This window comes from Saccopteryx leptura, chromosome 3 (genome assembly GCF_036850995.1).
Source record: "Saccopteryx leptura isolate mSacLep1 chromosome 3, mSacLep1_pri_phased_curated, whole genome shotgun sequence".
Classification (NCBI taxonomy): Eukaryota; Metazoa; Chordata; class Mammalia; order Chiroptera; family Emballonuridae; genus Saccopteryx; species Saccopteryx leptura.
In genome coordinates, this window is record NC_089505.1 from 271,493,298 (window position 1) to 271,509,351 (window position 16,054).

At 48.5% G+C, this 16,054-nt stretch overlaps 1 protein-coding gene across 2 annotated transcripts in view; it reads right to left on the reverse strand.

The window, feature by feature from the left end:
- Window positions 1-16,054, reverse strand: part of PRKCE (protein kinase C epsilon) — a 512,328-nt gene that overhangs the window by 174,312 nt on the left and 321,962 nt on the right. For both annotated transcript variants that reach the window (XM_066378351.1, XM_066378350.1), the window contains 4 exons: window positions 9,937-10,096; window positions 7,800-7,834; window positions 6,414-6,499; window positions 2,802-2,931 (listed from right to left, as the gene is read on the reverse strand). In XM_066378351.1, the coding sequence (XP_066234448.1) occupies window positions 2,802-2,931; window positions 6,414-6,499; window positions 7,800-7,834; window positions 9,937-10,096 (411 nt within the window). The remainder of the gene's footprint in view (window positions 1-2,801; window positions 2,932-6,413; window positions 6,500-7,799; window positions 7,835-9,936; window positions 10,097-16,054) is intronic.

Here is a 16,054-nt window from a genome sequence, read left to right on the forward strand (position 1 = left end):
GCAGACGGGAGAGTATTTCTTTCCAAAACAGAGCTGAGAACACAATCTCTGGGCCCTGCTTCTTCCAGGGTCATCCAAGGACCCACAGCCTAGCAGCGACATCCGGGTGTCTGGGTTGCTTTCTTAAAATATCAATATTTATGAGATGATGGTATCTTCATTTGAACTCCCTAGAGCAGGGGTCAGGAAACTTTTTGGCTGAGAGAGCCATGAACGCCACATATTTTAAAATGTAAATCCATGAGAGCCATACAACGACCCGTGTACATTACTCATTATCCAATAAAAATTTGGTGTTGTCCCAGAGGACAGCTGTGATTGGCTCCAGCCACCTGCAACCATGAACATGAGTGGTAGGAAATGAATGGATTGTAATACATGAGAATGTTTTATATTTTTAACGTTATTATTTTTTTAATTAAAGATTTGTCTGCGAGCCAGATGCAGCCATCAAAAGAGGCACATCTGGCTTGCGAGCCATAGGTTCCCGACCCCTGCCCTAGATAGATCAATAATTAATACATTTACTCAAACCCAGACATGGCCTCATCGTAGTCGCATCCAAAGCAGGCTCTGTGTTTCCCAGCAACTCTACCCAACCCTCCAAAAACTCAGCACTCCTCTGCTGAAAACACTCAAGATTCCCGTTCCATTAGTTTCTTACTCTTCCTGTTTTAATGTCATTTAATGTCAAAAAGGACTCCTGCGGGCTCCGTTTCTTTCAGGACCAGGAGCTAGAACACTAGAAAGAGAGACGGGAATGTCTGGGAGCCTCACACAGGACTCCACGTATGTCGACAGTCAGCATGTCCTCCTGTCCTGGGTCAGATCGTCCTCAGTTCCCACCAGGGCCGTTTCCAGCCTTTGCCCCCCTCCTCATGCCTTCCACACCCCTACTGCTCACCTCAACTTCAAAAAGGATCTATTTCAGAAAATACGGGAACTCTCACTGCAATGCCCTCAACAGACTCAGGGCTCCGATGACCACTCTGCCCCCTCACCGCCTCCTGGACGCCTGTCCCGGACACAGCAAAGGTATCACTACCCAGGCCGCCTCGCAAGGCTTTGCCTCCATCTCCCCCCCCAAGGCCCATCACCCCTTCTCTGCCCCTGTTGTATCAGTGGTCCCCTCTCCTCCTGACTCATTAATCTCTCCTTTTCCACTGGATTTTTTGTATTTATATAAGACATTCTGAAAATGCTACCCCCTCCAGCCGCTACTCAGCCTCTGCCTCTGGGCTTGCATCTCCACCATCCCACCAAGACAGCTCCTGTCACACTAGTGGCCTCTTCGTTGTTCAGTCCAACCCCGTCTTCCACTTCTTAGCTTAAATAACCTCTTAGAAGCACTTGGCACCACCCATTGCTTCCTTCCTCATTTTTAAAAAATACTCTCTACTCTTTTGGCTTCCACGATGCCATCTCTCAATACTTTTCCTCCTGCCTCTGAGCTCCTTCCCTGTTGCTTTTGCAGGCTCATCCTTGGATGCTGGTGCCCCTCCTCCCCCCGAAGCCCAAGGCCTTAGCTTCTCCCTTCACACTCAACGTACCTCTCCTGGGGATGACACCCACTCTATAGCTTTAATGACTACTTCACATTGACAAATCCCAAATCTAAATACTTGGCCTAAACCTCTCCCCCAATTTCAATGAGAATGTCCAGAAGTTGGACAGCTCCATGTAAATTTCCCGCAGGTGCATCAAATTAACATGTCCCCAACTCAACACATCCCTAGTCTCTCCTATATTCCCTATCTCAGCAAATGGTGTTACGGGCCCCCCGGGTGGATCTGGACGCCCCAGCCTGGAGCTCACTCCTCGGCAGCGCTGAAGCCATGTGCCTCTTTCTGGTTCCCACTGAAGACATTGTCTTATTTCCAATCCCAGCAATTTCCCACTGGGATCCCTTCAATGACCAACTTGTTCATGGCCTCAGTTTTTCTTCTTATACTTTACCTCCTGCTCTAACTTTTCCACAATGGGAATTAATAATAATATATTCAACACCAATAATAGAATACTGTTTTTAAATAGTGGCCATGCAGTATTCCTGCCTAATAGTTCATAGTTGTCCAACTCCGTGAGTGGACTGAACTAGATTATGAAAGTGGACGCTCTGTTGAGGCCCCCAAGTATGTTCTCACTTCTCAGATTACACACTATCACCCACGTTGCCTAGCACGCCCATTTGTGCAGAAGATAATTCTCAGGCAGGCCAGCAGGAAACAGAGGAAGAAACTCCAGCACCAAGAGTCAGAGTTCAACTATTAGTGCTAACAAGTCCTGTCATGGGAACCAGTTACATAGTCTCTGAGCCTCAGTTTCCTCACTGGGGACATGGGGATAACATAAGGTAACCACAAGCCTATGAAGGATCAATAAAATATCTCATGTGACAGTGTTTTAGCATGGCTCCTTCCAACAGTAAGCTCTGAACCATTTGTGACAGAAAAATATCTATTACTAATTTTAGTGCCTAACTCCAAAAATATTTGTTCCCTTCTGTTCCAATGTATCATTTCCTTAAATTATCTCTATGCTCTTATAGACTCATCTTGTCTCCCCAGCTCGTTAGCTACCCTAAAAGGTGAGGTCACGCCTTCCTCCTCCGCGTTCCCTCTGCAGTGCCCTCGGCCAGTGTCAGCACAGCAGTTATTGAACAAAATTGCAGAGTAACTGGTGAGAGCCTACCAAGACCTTGTGCTCAGTCCTTCTACCATGCCTGGAACTTGCTTTGGAGGCTCTGAGAATAGAGAAAGGTTTTTAAAAAGAGGAGACAACAGAGGCACGGAGCTCCTTACCTTTGCACTGCAGACCTTGCCGCAAGAGGCCCCAGAGCAGAGACCCACAGTGGTCGCAGAAGGTGGGGACCTTGTAGTTGTGGATACTGAACTTGTGGGGCATGTTGACGCTGAACCGCTGGGAGCCCACCTGCAGGGACAGCAAAACACAGGGTCATGGCCACGCTCCTGTGCACCCTGAAGTGCTTATCACAGGACTTCCCATAAAACGTCTTTCCACATTGTAGGTGGCAGGCCCTAAATTGGCTCTAAAAGTTGCCCTGAGAAATGAGAGGAAGAAAACCTCCCTCCTGCCCCAGGGCCTTTGCTCCTGAGGCCCTTAATATTTCCTGCCACTCTGTTTGACCCTGTGAGGCCAGTTGTGCTCCCCCATGCAGTCCCCTCCAGGATATCTGGCCTCTGACTCTCAGGGCATACAGCACTCAGTTTGCTCTGGGTCATCAATGAGATGTCACCATGTGCTTTCAACGCTGCTTTGTGCATGAAAGCCTCATCTGGGCAGAGTCTTTCGGTGGATACGGAATTACAGAAACACCCTGAAACCCCTGCCCGGCTGCAGAAGCTGTAGGTTGTCAGGACAAACACGGAGCGGAGCAAAGACAGCTAATACAGAGTGGTGACCACGAAGGGTGCTAAGGTGTCAGCGCCAACCACAGGCCAGGGACCAGCAGCTCAGAGACACCTCACCACCCCCCTGCGGGGTGGGCACCAGTGGTGGCCCGAGCCTACAGATGAGGACATTACGGTGCAGGGACATGAAGAAATGTGCCTCTAAACTGATGAGGGGCAGAGCCAGGATTTGATGCCCACGGGTCTAAATTCAAAACCCAGGCCTTTTAACCACTATGCTGCCACTTACTGATTATTTAAAAGGAGTAAAGAGAAGGCGGCAAGGTGGACGGGAGAGGCGGGGAAGAGGAGCTGTGGTACCCAATCTGTAGGGCTGGGTTGGTTACCAGACACCGATGAGGTCTCAGGCCAGTTTTCCAAATGCTTAAGGTTCCAGCTTTCTCATCCGACAAATGATGATGGTACCCCCATCCCACCCAATGTCACAGGACCGTGGGGTCGAGGAGACACCGGGGGAGGAAGAGTGGGAAACATCAAGTGTCCCACAGAAGGGGTCATCAGCACGGCCTGACTTTCTGTGTCTTTTTGATGCTCCACAGCGCCACTCTCCACCCGTGTCTCTAGTGGAGCCGTCACAGGAACCCGGTCCCTCTCGAAACAGGCAGGGGGCCACCACCTGAGACCCCCACGGGCTGGGGAGAGGGTCGTTCTTGCTACTCTGGGAACCAGGGAGTGGAAGGCACACAACAAGCACGCTGTTGTTGGCTCTCTGCTGACTGGTGGGTGGCAGGCCCCGTGGGGGACTGCGAAGGGGACGAGAGCTGCACACAGACACGGACATGACGCTGATGGGGACATGGACTGGCACACCTACACAAGGCATGTGCGTGCATGCACACACACTCAGGGCCACTCGACTTCATAAGAATTCCTATGATCCAGCAACAGGGAACAGTCAATCCTTCCACTGGACTAGAATTTTGCTGACCCCTGCTTAAGATGCACAGGCTACTACTTAGGGTCCTGCCCCAGTACAAGATCCCCAGCTTTGCTAGAAACAATAGTAATTACCCCTCCTCAGATTCACAGCTTAGGTGTGCCTGTTTGGGAATGCAGTCACGTCAACTCTACGTCCACCTGTTAACTGCAAGGATATTGGAGATCACTGCGTCCACGCTATTCCTGCAAATGCTGGTGACTTGGTGGACTTATACAGAGAATAGGTTCGTGGTGTCCAGGAGTAGCTGCATAGGGGTGCGGATGACAGACAAAGGTGACGTGTTGGGGAAGAGTCCCGGGTGGCTAGGAGGTTCAGTGTGGAGTGGGACAGCTGTCTGCCCCTCAGTGGTAACCACTGAGGACTCTAAGGTATCAGAGAAGGCCGAGAGGAGGAGGATGAAGCACACACAAGAGCATGCCTCAGAAGGGGAGCAACGTGAACCAGACACAAAGGCCACATGTGTGTGCATGCACCATTCTGAACGGGGGGAGGTTCAGAGACAGAGAGTGCAGGAGACCAACAGAGAGGACATGGGGAGGAAGAAAAGGGTGGAAAGTTAGAATGAAAGACAAAAGAAGAAGAAGGAGGAGGAGAAGGAGGAGGAGGAGGAGGAGGAGGAGAAGGAGGAGAAGGAGGAGGAGGAGGAAGAGGAGGAGGAGGAGGAGGAGGAGGAGGAGGAGGAAAGGAAGGAAGGGGACACAGAGAGTAAGCCATCTCTTTCTTTTGTTTATTTGTAAGAGAAACATACTCTGGATTATGATCCTAGACCAGGTTATGATCCTAGACCAGGAGTTGGGAGAGTTGGGTGGTGATTGATGACCTGTAATTTCAGCCAGGATGGCAGTAGCCCTGTGAACAAATTTGGTTCTGGGCTGTCTGCCCTGTGGGGACATGGAAGGTTCCATCTAAGCTTTGTCCCCTGCTGCTTTCCAGGAATAGCAGGGAAGCAAAGGGACATGAGAGATGGGAAAGGCTTTGGGTGCCAACATGTCATTTGGCTGAATCATTTTGAAGAAGCAGGTAGGCCTCTGAAAGTCTCTTCTTTTGGAAGCCAAATTATAAATCCACCTGGTTCTAAGCCCCTCTACTGTTTCTGACCCTCAGTTCTAATGGCCTATGATTATGCAGTACTTTTTATTTCACTGAGAATTAAAACATGGCTTTAAAATCAACCACTGTGAATACAGATGACACCTATACTGACATTCACACCCTTCGCTCAAACAGTCAATAGCAGAAACCTAGCTTTGCTTTGAATTTTCTTGTTTCTTCACCCTTAGCAACTTCCCCAATGGTCAGTCTGACACTAGTTTGTAAGATTAAGAGACAACACAGTGCAGCGGTCAAGGGCTCAGACTCCGGAACATACCACCTGGGTCTGAACGTAGCTCTTTCACATACTAGCTGTGTGATTTGGGGCAAGTTAACTTGACCTCTCTTTGCTCCAATTCTCTCTATTGTCAAACAAAGATGATAATAACATCAATAGCATTAAGGTTGTTATGGGACTAAATAATATATGATAATATATATGATAATAATATATGATCAGGACATGGTAAGTACCCAGGGAATGTTGGCTGCTGTCATTGTGGTTATTTCCGCCTCCTAAGTGTTTCTTGGGTTTGCTAATTCTACTCCATTCCCTCATCACCTCATAAAGATAAGGTGCCTGCTTGTGCTTGTGTCTCTCTCGCTGTTTATGAGCGGTGTGGAGCCATCGACATGTCAGCTGCTTTACTGTTCCAATGAGATAATGGCGTAAAACAATTCACATGTTCCTCCTGGGCTTTAGCTCTGGGATCACACAGCTCTTGGCATTACATCCACAGATGTAAGACTGAGTTTGAGCCACACTCACTCTGTAGACTGTGCCTCATGCCGGAAGGCTGTGGACAACTCCCTTAATTTTTGATCAACACAAGGAGGAAAGCAGTGGGATCTCAGAGAGATAAGGTTGTTCTTCAAGACCACAGAGGAGGCAGCGGAGGGCAGGGATGGCAGTGAAGAAAGCCCAGAGTTCCAACATTATAAATATTTACCTCGTCGGGCGTTTCCTGTTTCTTTAACCCAGCACACTTCGTAATGATGAGCTCATGGCATCGCTTGTGGACCACGCAAGTGCAAACTGCAAACAGCAAAACACGGGAAGGCTGAGTGACAAGTAAGGGAAGGAAGGTTCCACCCCAAGATTTAATCAGGCTTCAGTGAAGGGACGAGGGGAGCCACGATGCCCCGTCTACCACCGGGTCTTAATGTGAAGCCCTTTGGAAGCCCTTCATGTGGGTATTTCAAAGCCCTGTGCCACCAGAGCCATTAAGGTTTCTTAAATGCTCTGGAGAAGAACAAACCGTTTATATCCAAAGGGCATGGGCAGTTTTTTCTAGTTCCAGGAGTACTGATCAGTTGTCTTGCTTCTACATGCCAAGGTCAGGGAACAATGTCCCTTCCGTGAAGCACTGTCTACCCAGAGGCACAGCAGCCGTCGTGTGTCCCCTCAGGATCGTGTCAGGGGTGGCTGGTGTGTGGGAAGGACCGTAGTGGGAAAATGCAGGTTTTGTGGCACAGAAGCTCTTAAGCTTTTGATGTGGTTGTGTCCTTGTATGCCAAACTTAAAGTTTTCCATTTAATTGACCAACTCCACCAGAAGGGGCCTGCAGTGCTGTCTTCAGAGTCATGGGGCAGGGTGGGCAGTAAGGGCTGATGAGGTCAGTAACTGTCTGCACACATGGCAATGTCCAGAAGAACCTACCCAAGTCTCTGGGGGTGGGGCGGGGGGAGGAGACCCAAGTTAACCAGGGGCTCAGTGAAGAGACAGAAGGATCTCCCAGATCAAACCACAGAGAAGCCTCCATGCAACCACATCACATACCCACCCTCCAATTCTGGACAACATAACCCTTCATTTGTAGTCAACTAACTGCAAACAAACAAACTTCAATAACTTCAAGTGAGTTTTAAATGTTTAAGAACTAAGGATTCCAGAGCAGAGACAAAAAAGAGACTCAGCAAGGACCACCAGCAACAGTGAATAAAACAAGCAGGTGTGAACGTTTCCCTGGGGAGTGAGAGAGTTAGGGAGCTCGAGGAGTCACAGAGCCTGGCAGAGTGCCTGCTGGGCCTCTACTCAAAGCACGTGCTCAGTAGGAAAGATGGGAGTGATACCTACAAACAGGCTAGACCCTGGGACACCTGGAGAGCGGTGGCTCCTACGAGGTCCTCCCATACGTCGCCTCCCCTAGTGCGTGTGGGAGCGACGGCTAGGCAGCGACAGGGAAAACAGGGTCCTGCTCCTCAAAGAGCATGGAAGCTGTGCAGAGCCTCTAAGTGTCACCAAATCCAGCACACACCTCCTACGAGCACCAGTAGCATTAGCTCTGGATGGTTTTGTGAGTACCCAAGGGTTTAGTTCATATAGTACCTCTTACCTTGACATTGGTATCCCTGCTTTCCTATGACACCCCTGAAAAGAAGAACACAACCCTGTAAGAAATCTTAGTAGGTCAGAGACCACACAGAGCCACCCCGTGCATGCCGGCCACCACCCACCAAGCACCAACCCACTGAGTGGACCGGCACTGCTATTCCCCTCCACTTGCCAGTTGCCCTGAAAAGACCCCTGCAGAGGGCCACTCAGAGCAGCCCCAGCGCTTGGAAGGAGTGCAAGGTTTGGTCAGTGTCAGGGCTTGGTATCCTATACAAACAGCCATGCCAGCGGGACCAGCAGGGCTCTGGAAAGCCACAACGACTCTGCTCGCTCTCTGCAGGCCTCAGTGAGCCAAATGTGCCTTCCTCGTGGGCAATCGTGGAGGAGGGCTGGGCTGGCAGACACAGTCTCCCAGCATTCCAGAAGTAGTCAGGATTATAGGTTAGTCTGTGGCCAGGACTGGGAGTTCAATGTGCCACTTGGGTGAAGGCCAACATTAGAAGTTCTTTCCATAGCCAGAACAGAGTCTCCTGGGGCCAGTTTAGGGTCAGCATGGACACAATCCAATCAACCTGGCCTTAGCCCTGTCCTCAGTGCAGCAACAACAACTGGTCAGGGAGCTTCCTGAAATTCCCAGCCCAGGGGGCGGAGCCAGAAGTCCTTCGGGCTGCCCCTCAGGAAACCTAGAGCTCAGTGGTGCTCACCACCGCTTAGCTAGGACCAGAGTCTGTAAGACTCCACTTTCAGAGCCTCTTCCCTCCAAACACGCAACTTATGAACAAAATAGAGAAAACGGAGGTCAGAGGATTGAGTCAGCCCTGGGAAGGAGACCTGTCTGTGGGCGGGAGCAGGTGCTATTTCTGCTTCTGTTGGGCTGAGTTGCCCTGAGCTGTGTCGTCTCAGATCTCCATGCCAATCTCAGTGACAGGTTCTGGAACACCACAAGGAGAGGACGATCGAGCCACTCCTGGACACCCTGGGGATCCAGGGGGTCCTCCAGAGTGCCGGTCAAATGTTCCCCACTTGGGTGCCCACTGCAACTTGGCCTCGGTCACTTCTCCCCACTGGATCCAAGTGTGTCAGCAAACTCTAGTCAGCTTCAAAGAACTCCGAGAGGTTGCCAGAAAGGCTGGTAGGATGTCAGGAAAAGCCTGAGCTTTTAGCTGTGCTCAGCAGCGGTGGAATCCAGCCTCTGACACTTCCCAGCTGGAGGACCGCAAGCTAGTCCTGTTTTAATTTATGAGCCTCAATAGTGTTGGTAGGGGAATGGGGTTCGTAGCACATAGCTCATAGGATACCAGGAAGATTTAATTAAATATTTCCAGCATCTGAGAAAGAATCTGGCACATGGTAGGTATTCATTAAAAGCCCTCCCCCCCTTCAATACCCATGGCCAGTGTTCCTTATCTTTTTCCACCTTCCAATTAGGCCTACTACTTACTTATTTCTATCAAAATCCTAGTGATTATGAAAGGATAAGTACCACCTCCTCCAAGAAGCCTTCCCTGAACACTCGAGCTGATGCTGCTGTCTAACGCCTCTAAAATCTCCACATCATAGAAGCACCAGTGTTACAACAGTTACTAAAAACTGCTTTGTATTATCAATATTGGCAATCAAGTACTTTTTAACTTTATTATGGAAATATTCAAATGTATACAAAAGTAGGGAGATGGACCATTATGTACTCCTCATGGAGTTCCAACAATAATCAATACATGGCTGGTCTTGTTTTGTCTCTGCCCCTCTCCCTTTCCCCTCTCCTTCTACCTTTTTTTTTTTTTTTAAACAAATCCCAGAATCACATTTCACTTGTAAACAATTCAGTTTGTCTCTCTAAAGATAAAGATTCTTTTTAAAGAAACCACAATCACAATATTATTGTGGTTATAAAATCTTAACTCATTAAATGTGACAGATGATTATGATCCTAAGTATAAAGTCACCAGGAACCACAGTTTCTTTCCATTTACTCGCCCCGAAGCACCAAACACTCAGACTTCCAGAAAAGTCTTCTGCAATTAAATCAAGAAGAAATACAGCACATCAGCACTTTCTACATAAAGTTTGTAATCTCCCAACGTCCTGTCCCAGAGAGGGCACAACTAACCGTCCCGTCCCGGGAGAGGGGGCCTTACCAGATAAAGTCCCTGCAGTGGGAGCAGTAGGTGGGCTGCCGAAGGTAGGTGGCCATGAACTTGTGGCCGTTGACCTGGTGGACCCTGCGCCTGACGGCCCCCTGCCGCTTCCGGGGCCGCATGCGCTCCCTGAACACGCGTTCTTCATTGTCCTTAGGGGCTGGGGAAGGACGAGAGCAGAGAAGAAAACAGTCCGGGTTAGCACGCTTTCAAAGGGGCCTGCTGCGGAGAGCTGCACCATCCTCGGGCTCCGGGAAGTAGGAGGGGGTGTAGGGGGCAGCCTTCACTGGTGGAGGGCTTTGGGGGTCTGAAGGTCCCCACTGCTCAGCTCCAGTGAGAGGCCACAAAGGGCGGGAAGGCCCAGACTGCGGTTTCCAACACTAGCTGCTCCCTTAGCACCCACCCCAGCCCCGTCTCTGCTGCAGGCGTGGCTGCTCGGCCGCTCCCACGCCCGCTACACTTCGTGAGGCTGTGAGGCCGGACGGCTCCAGGTTCAAATCTCACTGCCACTTCTGAGCAGTGAGTGGCACATTGGACACATTGCCAGTGTTTCCTCGGCGGTGCCCTCTGTGGGCATCGCCCCGTCAGTGGGGATGACAGTGCCCACCCTGTGGGGCGCCATGGTGACGATGGTCTGACTTCCCTCCACACTCAGCCACCTGGCTCAGAGCAGTGGCTGCCTAATACATTTGACTCTTCTTCCTCCTGCTTCTTATCTACATGAGGACAACAGCAAGCCTTTCCTCAAAGGTCAGAAGGAGAGGGAAGTGTAACGTTTTGGAAGGAGACAGTTTCTAGAAGGCTGAACGACCACCACCATGGTAGCCATCGACATGTCAGGAAGGGGTTCTCACCAGAACCCAATCGTTCTGGCATCTTGGTCTCTGACTTCTGGCCTTCAGAACCGGGAGAGAGAAAGTTCTGCTGGGTAAGCCACCCAGTCTGTGATAGTTTGTTTAGGCAGCCTGAGCTAAGTAACACAGTGAGGATAATAGCTGACATTTATCAAAGACTTACTCTGTGACAGGGGAGGTTAAGTATACTACCTACAGTAACTCACTGACTTTCTGCAATTACCCTATGTGGAGGGCACTGCTGTTAAGTCCATTTTGCAGGTGTGCAAACTGAGGAATAAGTAACCTGCTCGTAGAGCTATAAAGTGGTGGAGCCCAGATTCTAATCCAGAGAGCAGGGGAGAAGCCAATGTTTTCTGGTCCACTATCGCTACAGCAAGGCCCAAAGCTCTCATTCAAGTGGCTCTCATTATGGAAAAGAGTCTAGCTACCTGTGGCTTCTCCGAGGGCAGGAGAGGCAAGCCCTGAGCGTCCTGCCTGGCTCCTAGCACTAGTTCAGGCCCTGGAAGGTTGCCTGCATGGCATAGCTTAAAATGCACTGGGAAGGCTCTGTGTCCCCAAATACCCTTACCCCAGACATCCCACCATAACAGTGTCGATCCTGGGGGGAGCACTACCCTCCCTGGACCTCGTGGAAAACAAGACTCCCGGCAGGGGAGATCACATGTGTGAGCCAAACAGCTGCTCAATCCAGGGGCATCCTGTCTGTCCAGAGAGGGTGGGGGTAGAGGGCGAGTAAAACTCAAGGGGGGGAAAGGCAGAGCGTGGACACATGTCCAGCAAGGGCTTTCAGAGGGAAGCAGCCTCCAAGCAAACGGGAGAGCTGTGGCCCGGGAGGCTGCACCCTCATGACCAGATGCAGGTCCACTTGCAGCCCCTGCTTCCCAGTGCCCAAGTCTGCTGCAACTCCCTCTTCAACTGGTGCTGAGGGTTCAAAAGGTCTCTGACACTGACCACCTCGGGGCATGGAAACCCACCGCCTCCTACCCTGCCACGACCTGGGGGCCGAGACCAGCTGGCCAAATTCCCATGTGAGGACCGGAGTTCCGTTTAACACAGAAACATCTATACCTACATGCATGTACGCGCACAGATGCACATACAGAAACACAGCAATCATCACTCAGTCGTGCGGTCTCAGGTGATTTTCACTTCTGCCACATGCTTTTCACTACATTGAGAATAGTCGCCCTGGCTGGTTGGCTCAGCGGTAGAGCGTCGGCCTGGCGTGCGGGGGACCCTGGTTCGATTCCCGGCCAGGGCACATAGGAGAAGCACCCATTTGCTTCTCCACCCCCCCCCCCTCCTTCCTCTCTGTCTCTCTCTTCCCCTCCCGCAGCCAAGGCTCCATTGGAGCAAAGATGGCCCGGGCGCTGGGGATGGCTCCTTGGCCTCTGCCCCAGGCGCTAGAGTGGCTCTGGTCACGGCAGAGCGACGCCCCGGAGGGGCAGAGCATCGCCCCCTGGTGGGCAGAGTGTCGCCCCTGGTGGGCGTGCCGGGTGGATCCCGGTCGGGCGCATGCGGGAGTCTGTCTGACTGTCTCTCCCCGTTTCCAGCTTCAGAAAAATACAAAAAAAAAAAAAAAAAAAAGAAAGAAAGAAAGAAAGAAAAGGAGAATAGTCTATTATTTTTATAAGCTGGAAAATAAATATGATGATTTAAAACAAAAGTCTACTCAGTGGCCCTTACTTCCTACAAACCTGATCTACAAAAACCAAACCAAAAACCCAGGCGTGGGCAGCTCCTGCCAGAGGGTGGGAATTCTGTCTGCCAAAGGCTTCCTTCCAATTCTTTTACAGAAGGACTCACCAAGGACTACATTTAAACAGTAAGCCAGTCCACGGCCTAATGCATTGAAGATACAATTTAATTTACAAACCCCTCAAGTTTATTAGTCATTTTAGTCCTAGAAATTGTATTCTCGGTTAAAATGGTGATGGGTTCGATCTGGCTTTATTAAGGGAGCACTGCTCTAATGGGGTCAATCGCCATCCCTGAAGGCCTTAGCTTTCAACTTTTTACAGAGATGACCAGCAACCAAATGTTGTAAACTGTGTTTACATAGATTTAATAGGTAAATACAGCAACTGATCTATTTAACTCCATTTATTTTTAAAGACTTCTCAGAGAAGCACACTGAGCAGCTGGGTGGGGTGGGGACATGGCGGAAGGTCTAGGGGGCCGGTGAGACAGAGAGCCAAGGGTAACTCCTGCTAAATCAGGGGGCATTGAACCTCCCCAATGGGTTCTGTTACTTCTGCCTGTCACACTGCCTTGTAAGTCAGGTTTTATGTGAACGATGTGGGAATTCTCACATGAAGACCCAAGTTCTGTTTCACACAGAGGCATCTATACCTACATGCATGCACACGCACGCCCACGCATGGACAGAAACATGGCGATCGCCACTCAGTTGTGCAAACAGAAGGCTACAGGAAAGGAAGAACATGGGTATGCTTCATGTTCTGGATGAGGTCCCCCTTCCCAACCCCTGCATGCAAAACAGCAGGACAGGCAATCAGAGAAAAAAGGGGGCCCCTAGCTGTGAAAATACCCCCAATACCACATTCCTCTGCACAAGGGAGCAGAGGGTCTGGCCAGAGCACCTTTGTGCCCATCACCCACGTGCACAGAAGCAACAGCACAGTCACGTGAGGAGGGGAGCCACAGGGCTCCTGAGCCTCGTGAGGAGGGGAGCCACAGGGCTCCTGAGCCTCGGAGGATGACATTGCTGTGGTTGGGAATCACCAATGGGAACTGGTCCTTCCAGATTTCCCACTGCCGCAAAGGGTCTCTGTTAAAATGCAGCGCCCATGGGGTAGGGGTAATACAGTGTGTGTGTGTGAATGAGAGAATTAGTAGTAGTGTGACTGGCACAATCGATTTATAAATGTGTGTATAATATATCAATTAACTTAATATATAATGAATAACATGTATTTTAATATGTTATATTTATATATTTTGATGAATACAATATATCATTTATAATTTAAATATATATAATTTAAATATATAATTATATATATTTAAAATATAATTAATATTTTAACATAACTATAATTATAATGTAATTATATTAAAATATCTTTAGTAATATTCACTATGATAAAAACATAGTTTTACAGAGTCAAGAAATTTAACATTGATATAACATTATCTGATATATAGTTCATATTCAACTTTCTCCAGTTGTCCCCAAAATATCCTTTATATTAGTTGTTTTAAAACTTTTTATCCAAGAACTAATTAATCATGCATTTCATTTAGTTGCCATGTCTCTTTAGCATCCTTATTCTGGAACACTTTTCTTGATTTTTTTCCCTTTTTATGATACATTTATGAAAAGTTTAGGGTGTGGCCTTCTGGAATGTTCTCCAATCTGGATTTGTTAATTTCTCCCAATCAGTTTCTGATTAAATGGCAAGAACATCAGAGAGGTCTATGTATCAACAAGTCCAAATATATACATCAAGGCCCTTACAGATAACTGTGTAAATGTCATGAATAGAAGGAGAAATATAAAATATTCATTCTTATTGGAAATTTTTAAAATGCAAAACAGAGAAGTTTTGATATACCATTAACTTATCATTTGATACCTAATAAAGAAACAAATTGTTTTACAATGGTATTATCCACTAATGGGAAAGCTTCTGTGAAACTGATGTATTCATTCATTGCTACAAGCCATGTAACAACATTTTCTGAAAGCAACAGGGTAATACATAGCAAATACAACAAAGAGATTCGTATCCTTTGATTTGGCAATGGCTTAGGAATTTACTCTAACTCAATAATTAAACAGAAATAAAAGCTATATACATATAACTAATAGATATTCACCCATTGCATCTATATTGGCCAACAAATTGTAGTAAGTGCCTAACATTAGGAGAATGTTCTGTTATACTATATGCACAGCAATTTAAAAATGGTGAGGAAATTCTATGTAGGAACATGGGGAAAGGTGATAAAATGTAAAAGCAGAATGCACACTATTTAAAACTATCTGCAGGTTTAAAGTAACACAAGAATAATTATGTTATACTAGGATGAGGGGGTTGTGTATTGTCATATTTGAAAAAAATCTCTAATGCCCTTTAGTCACTTTTAAAAGTAATTCTCTCTGCTAAAAGCATTAGGTAGTGGAAAGGTCCCTCATGTTGCAGGCGTGGAGGGGCTCCACAGCATGAACAGGAGAGGAAACCAAATGTTGCCATGTAAAAATAGGACAGAGAACAAATTTCGTCAGTTTCCCAGCTGCCCATGGTTCTGAACTGAGTGAAGAATTACCTTGATCTGCCCCCTACACCTGTGATCTGTCGGGTACATCTGTACCTCACTCTGAAGGAAGCTCATTGCTGTCATTGGATGCACTCAGCCACACCCACCTGGTGTGACCATTTATTGGCCGCAGCCGCTGAGGCAAAACCAAAGCTGGCTTTCCTCCCAGAGGGCCCAGTGGCCCCTTCCAGATCCTTTGTTTTATGGCTGCATCTGCCACATAGCAGAAGGGGTGACCGCAATTCAGGGAGAGGCTAACACAAAGCTGGATAACTTTTGTGAAACTTTCTGCGGAAATGAAGTTCTTGGCTGGTCAGATACAATGACAAGGATTCACAAAGGCATAAAGCAAAGCAGAGACATCATCTGAAGCAGCTATGAGATCCTCAGTAATCCTAGCCTCCAACAACATTCCATTCAAACTCCTAGGAACTTTTACACCAATGAGTATCTTACAGCCCCAGTGCGCGAAGAACCTATAACAGATTGCATGTTGGTGGCAGGAGCAACAAAAAGAATCCCCACCTTGCTGTTATTATTCTGTCGATCTGACCCCACCTGGCCCCTTTTCCTTGGACAGAGACTTCTCAGACTGGACCAGGGAACACTCACAGCCTCAGTGAGAGGCAACCCCAATACCAAACCTGACATCACCTTTTCTGACCAGTCTAATTACTGAAGGTCTCACTACTCTGCCATTATCTCCCTCACCCTGTCTCATCTCCTGCACAGAGAGGGAGTCAAGATGACCGACTGGACACATGAGGTTAAGTGCTCGTGGGGTGCCTTTTGGGTTTGGAATATCTACCAGGAGATTTCTAGCTGGCCCAGACTCATGAATGCCAGCACTTCTTCAAGAGTCTATGTAGCAAGACTGCCAAACCCCAGCATCCATCTTGCCCAAGCCCCTTGATGAGACTGACCAATTAAGTCATGTCCAGCCACCTGGAGGCACCACTGTCATTCCTCACTGCAGG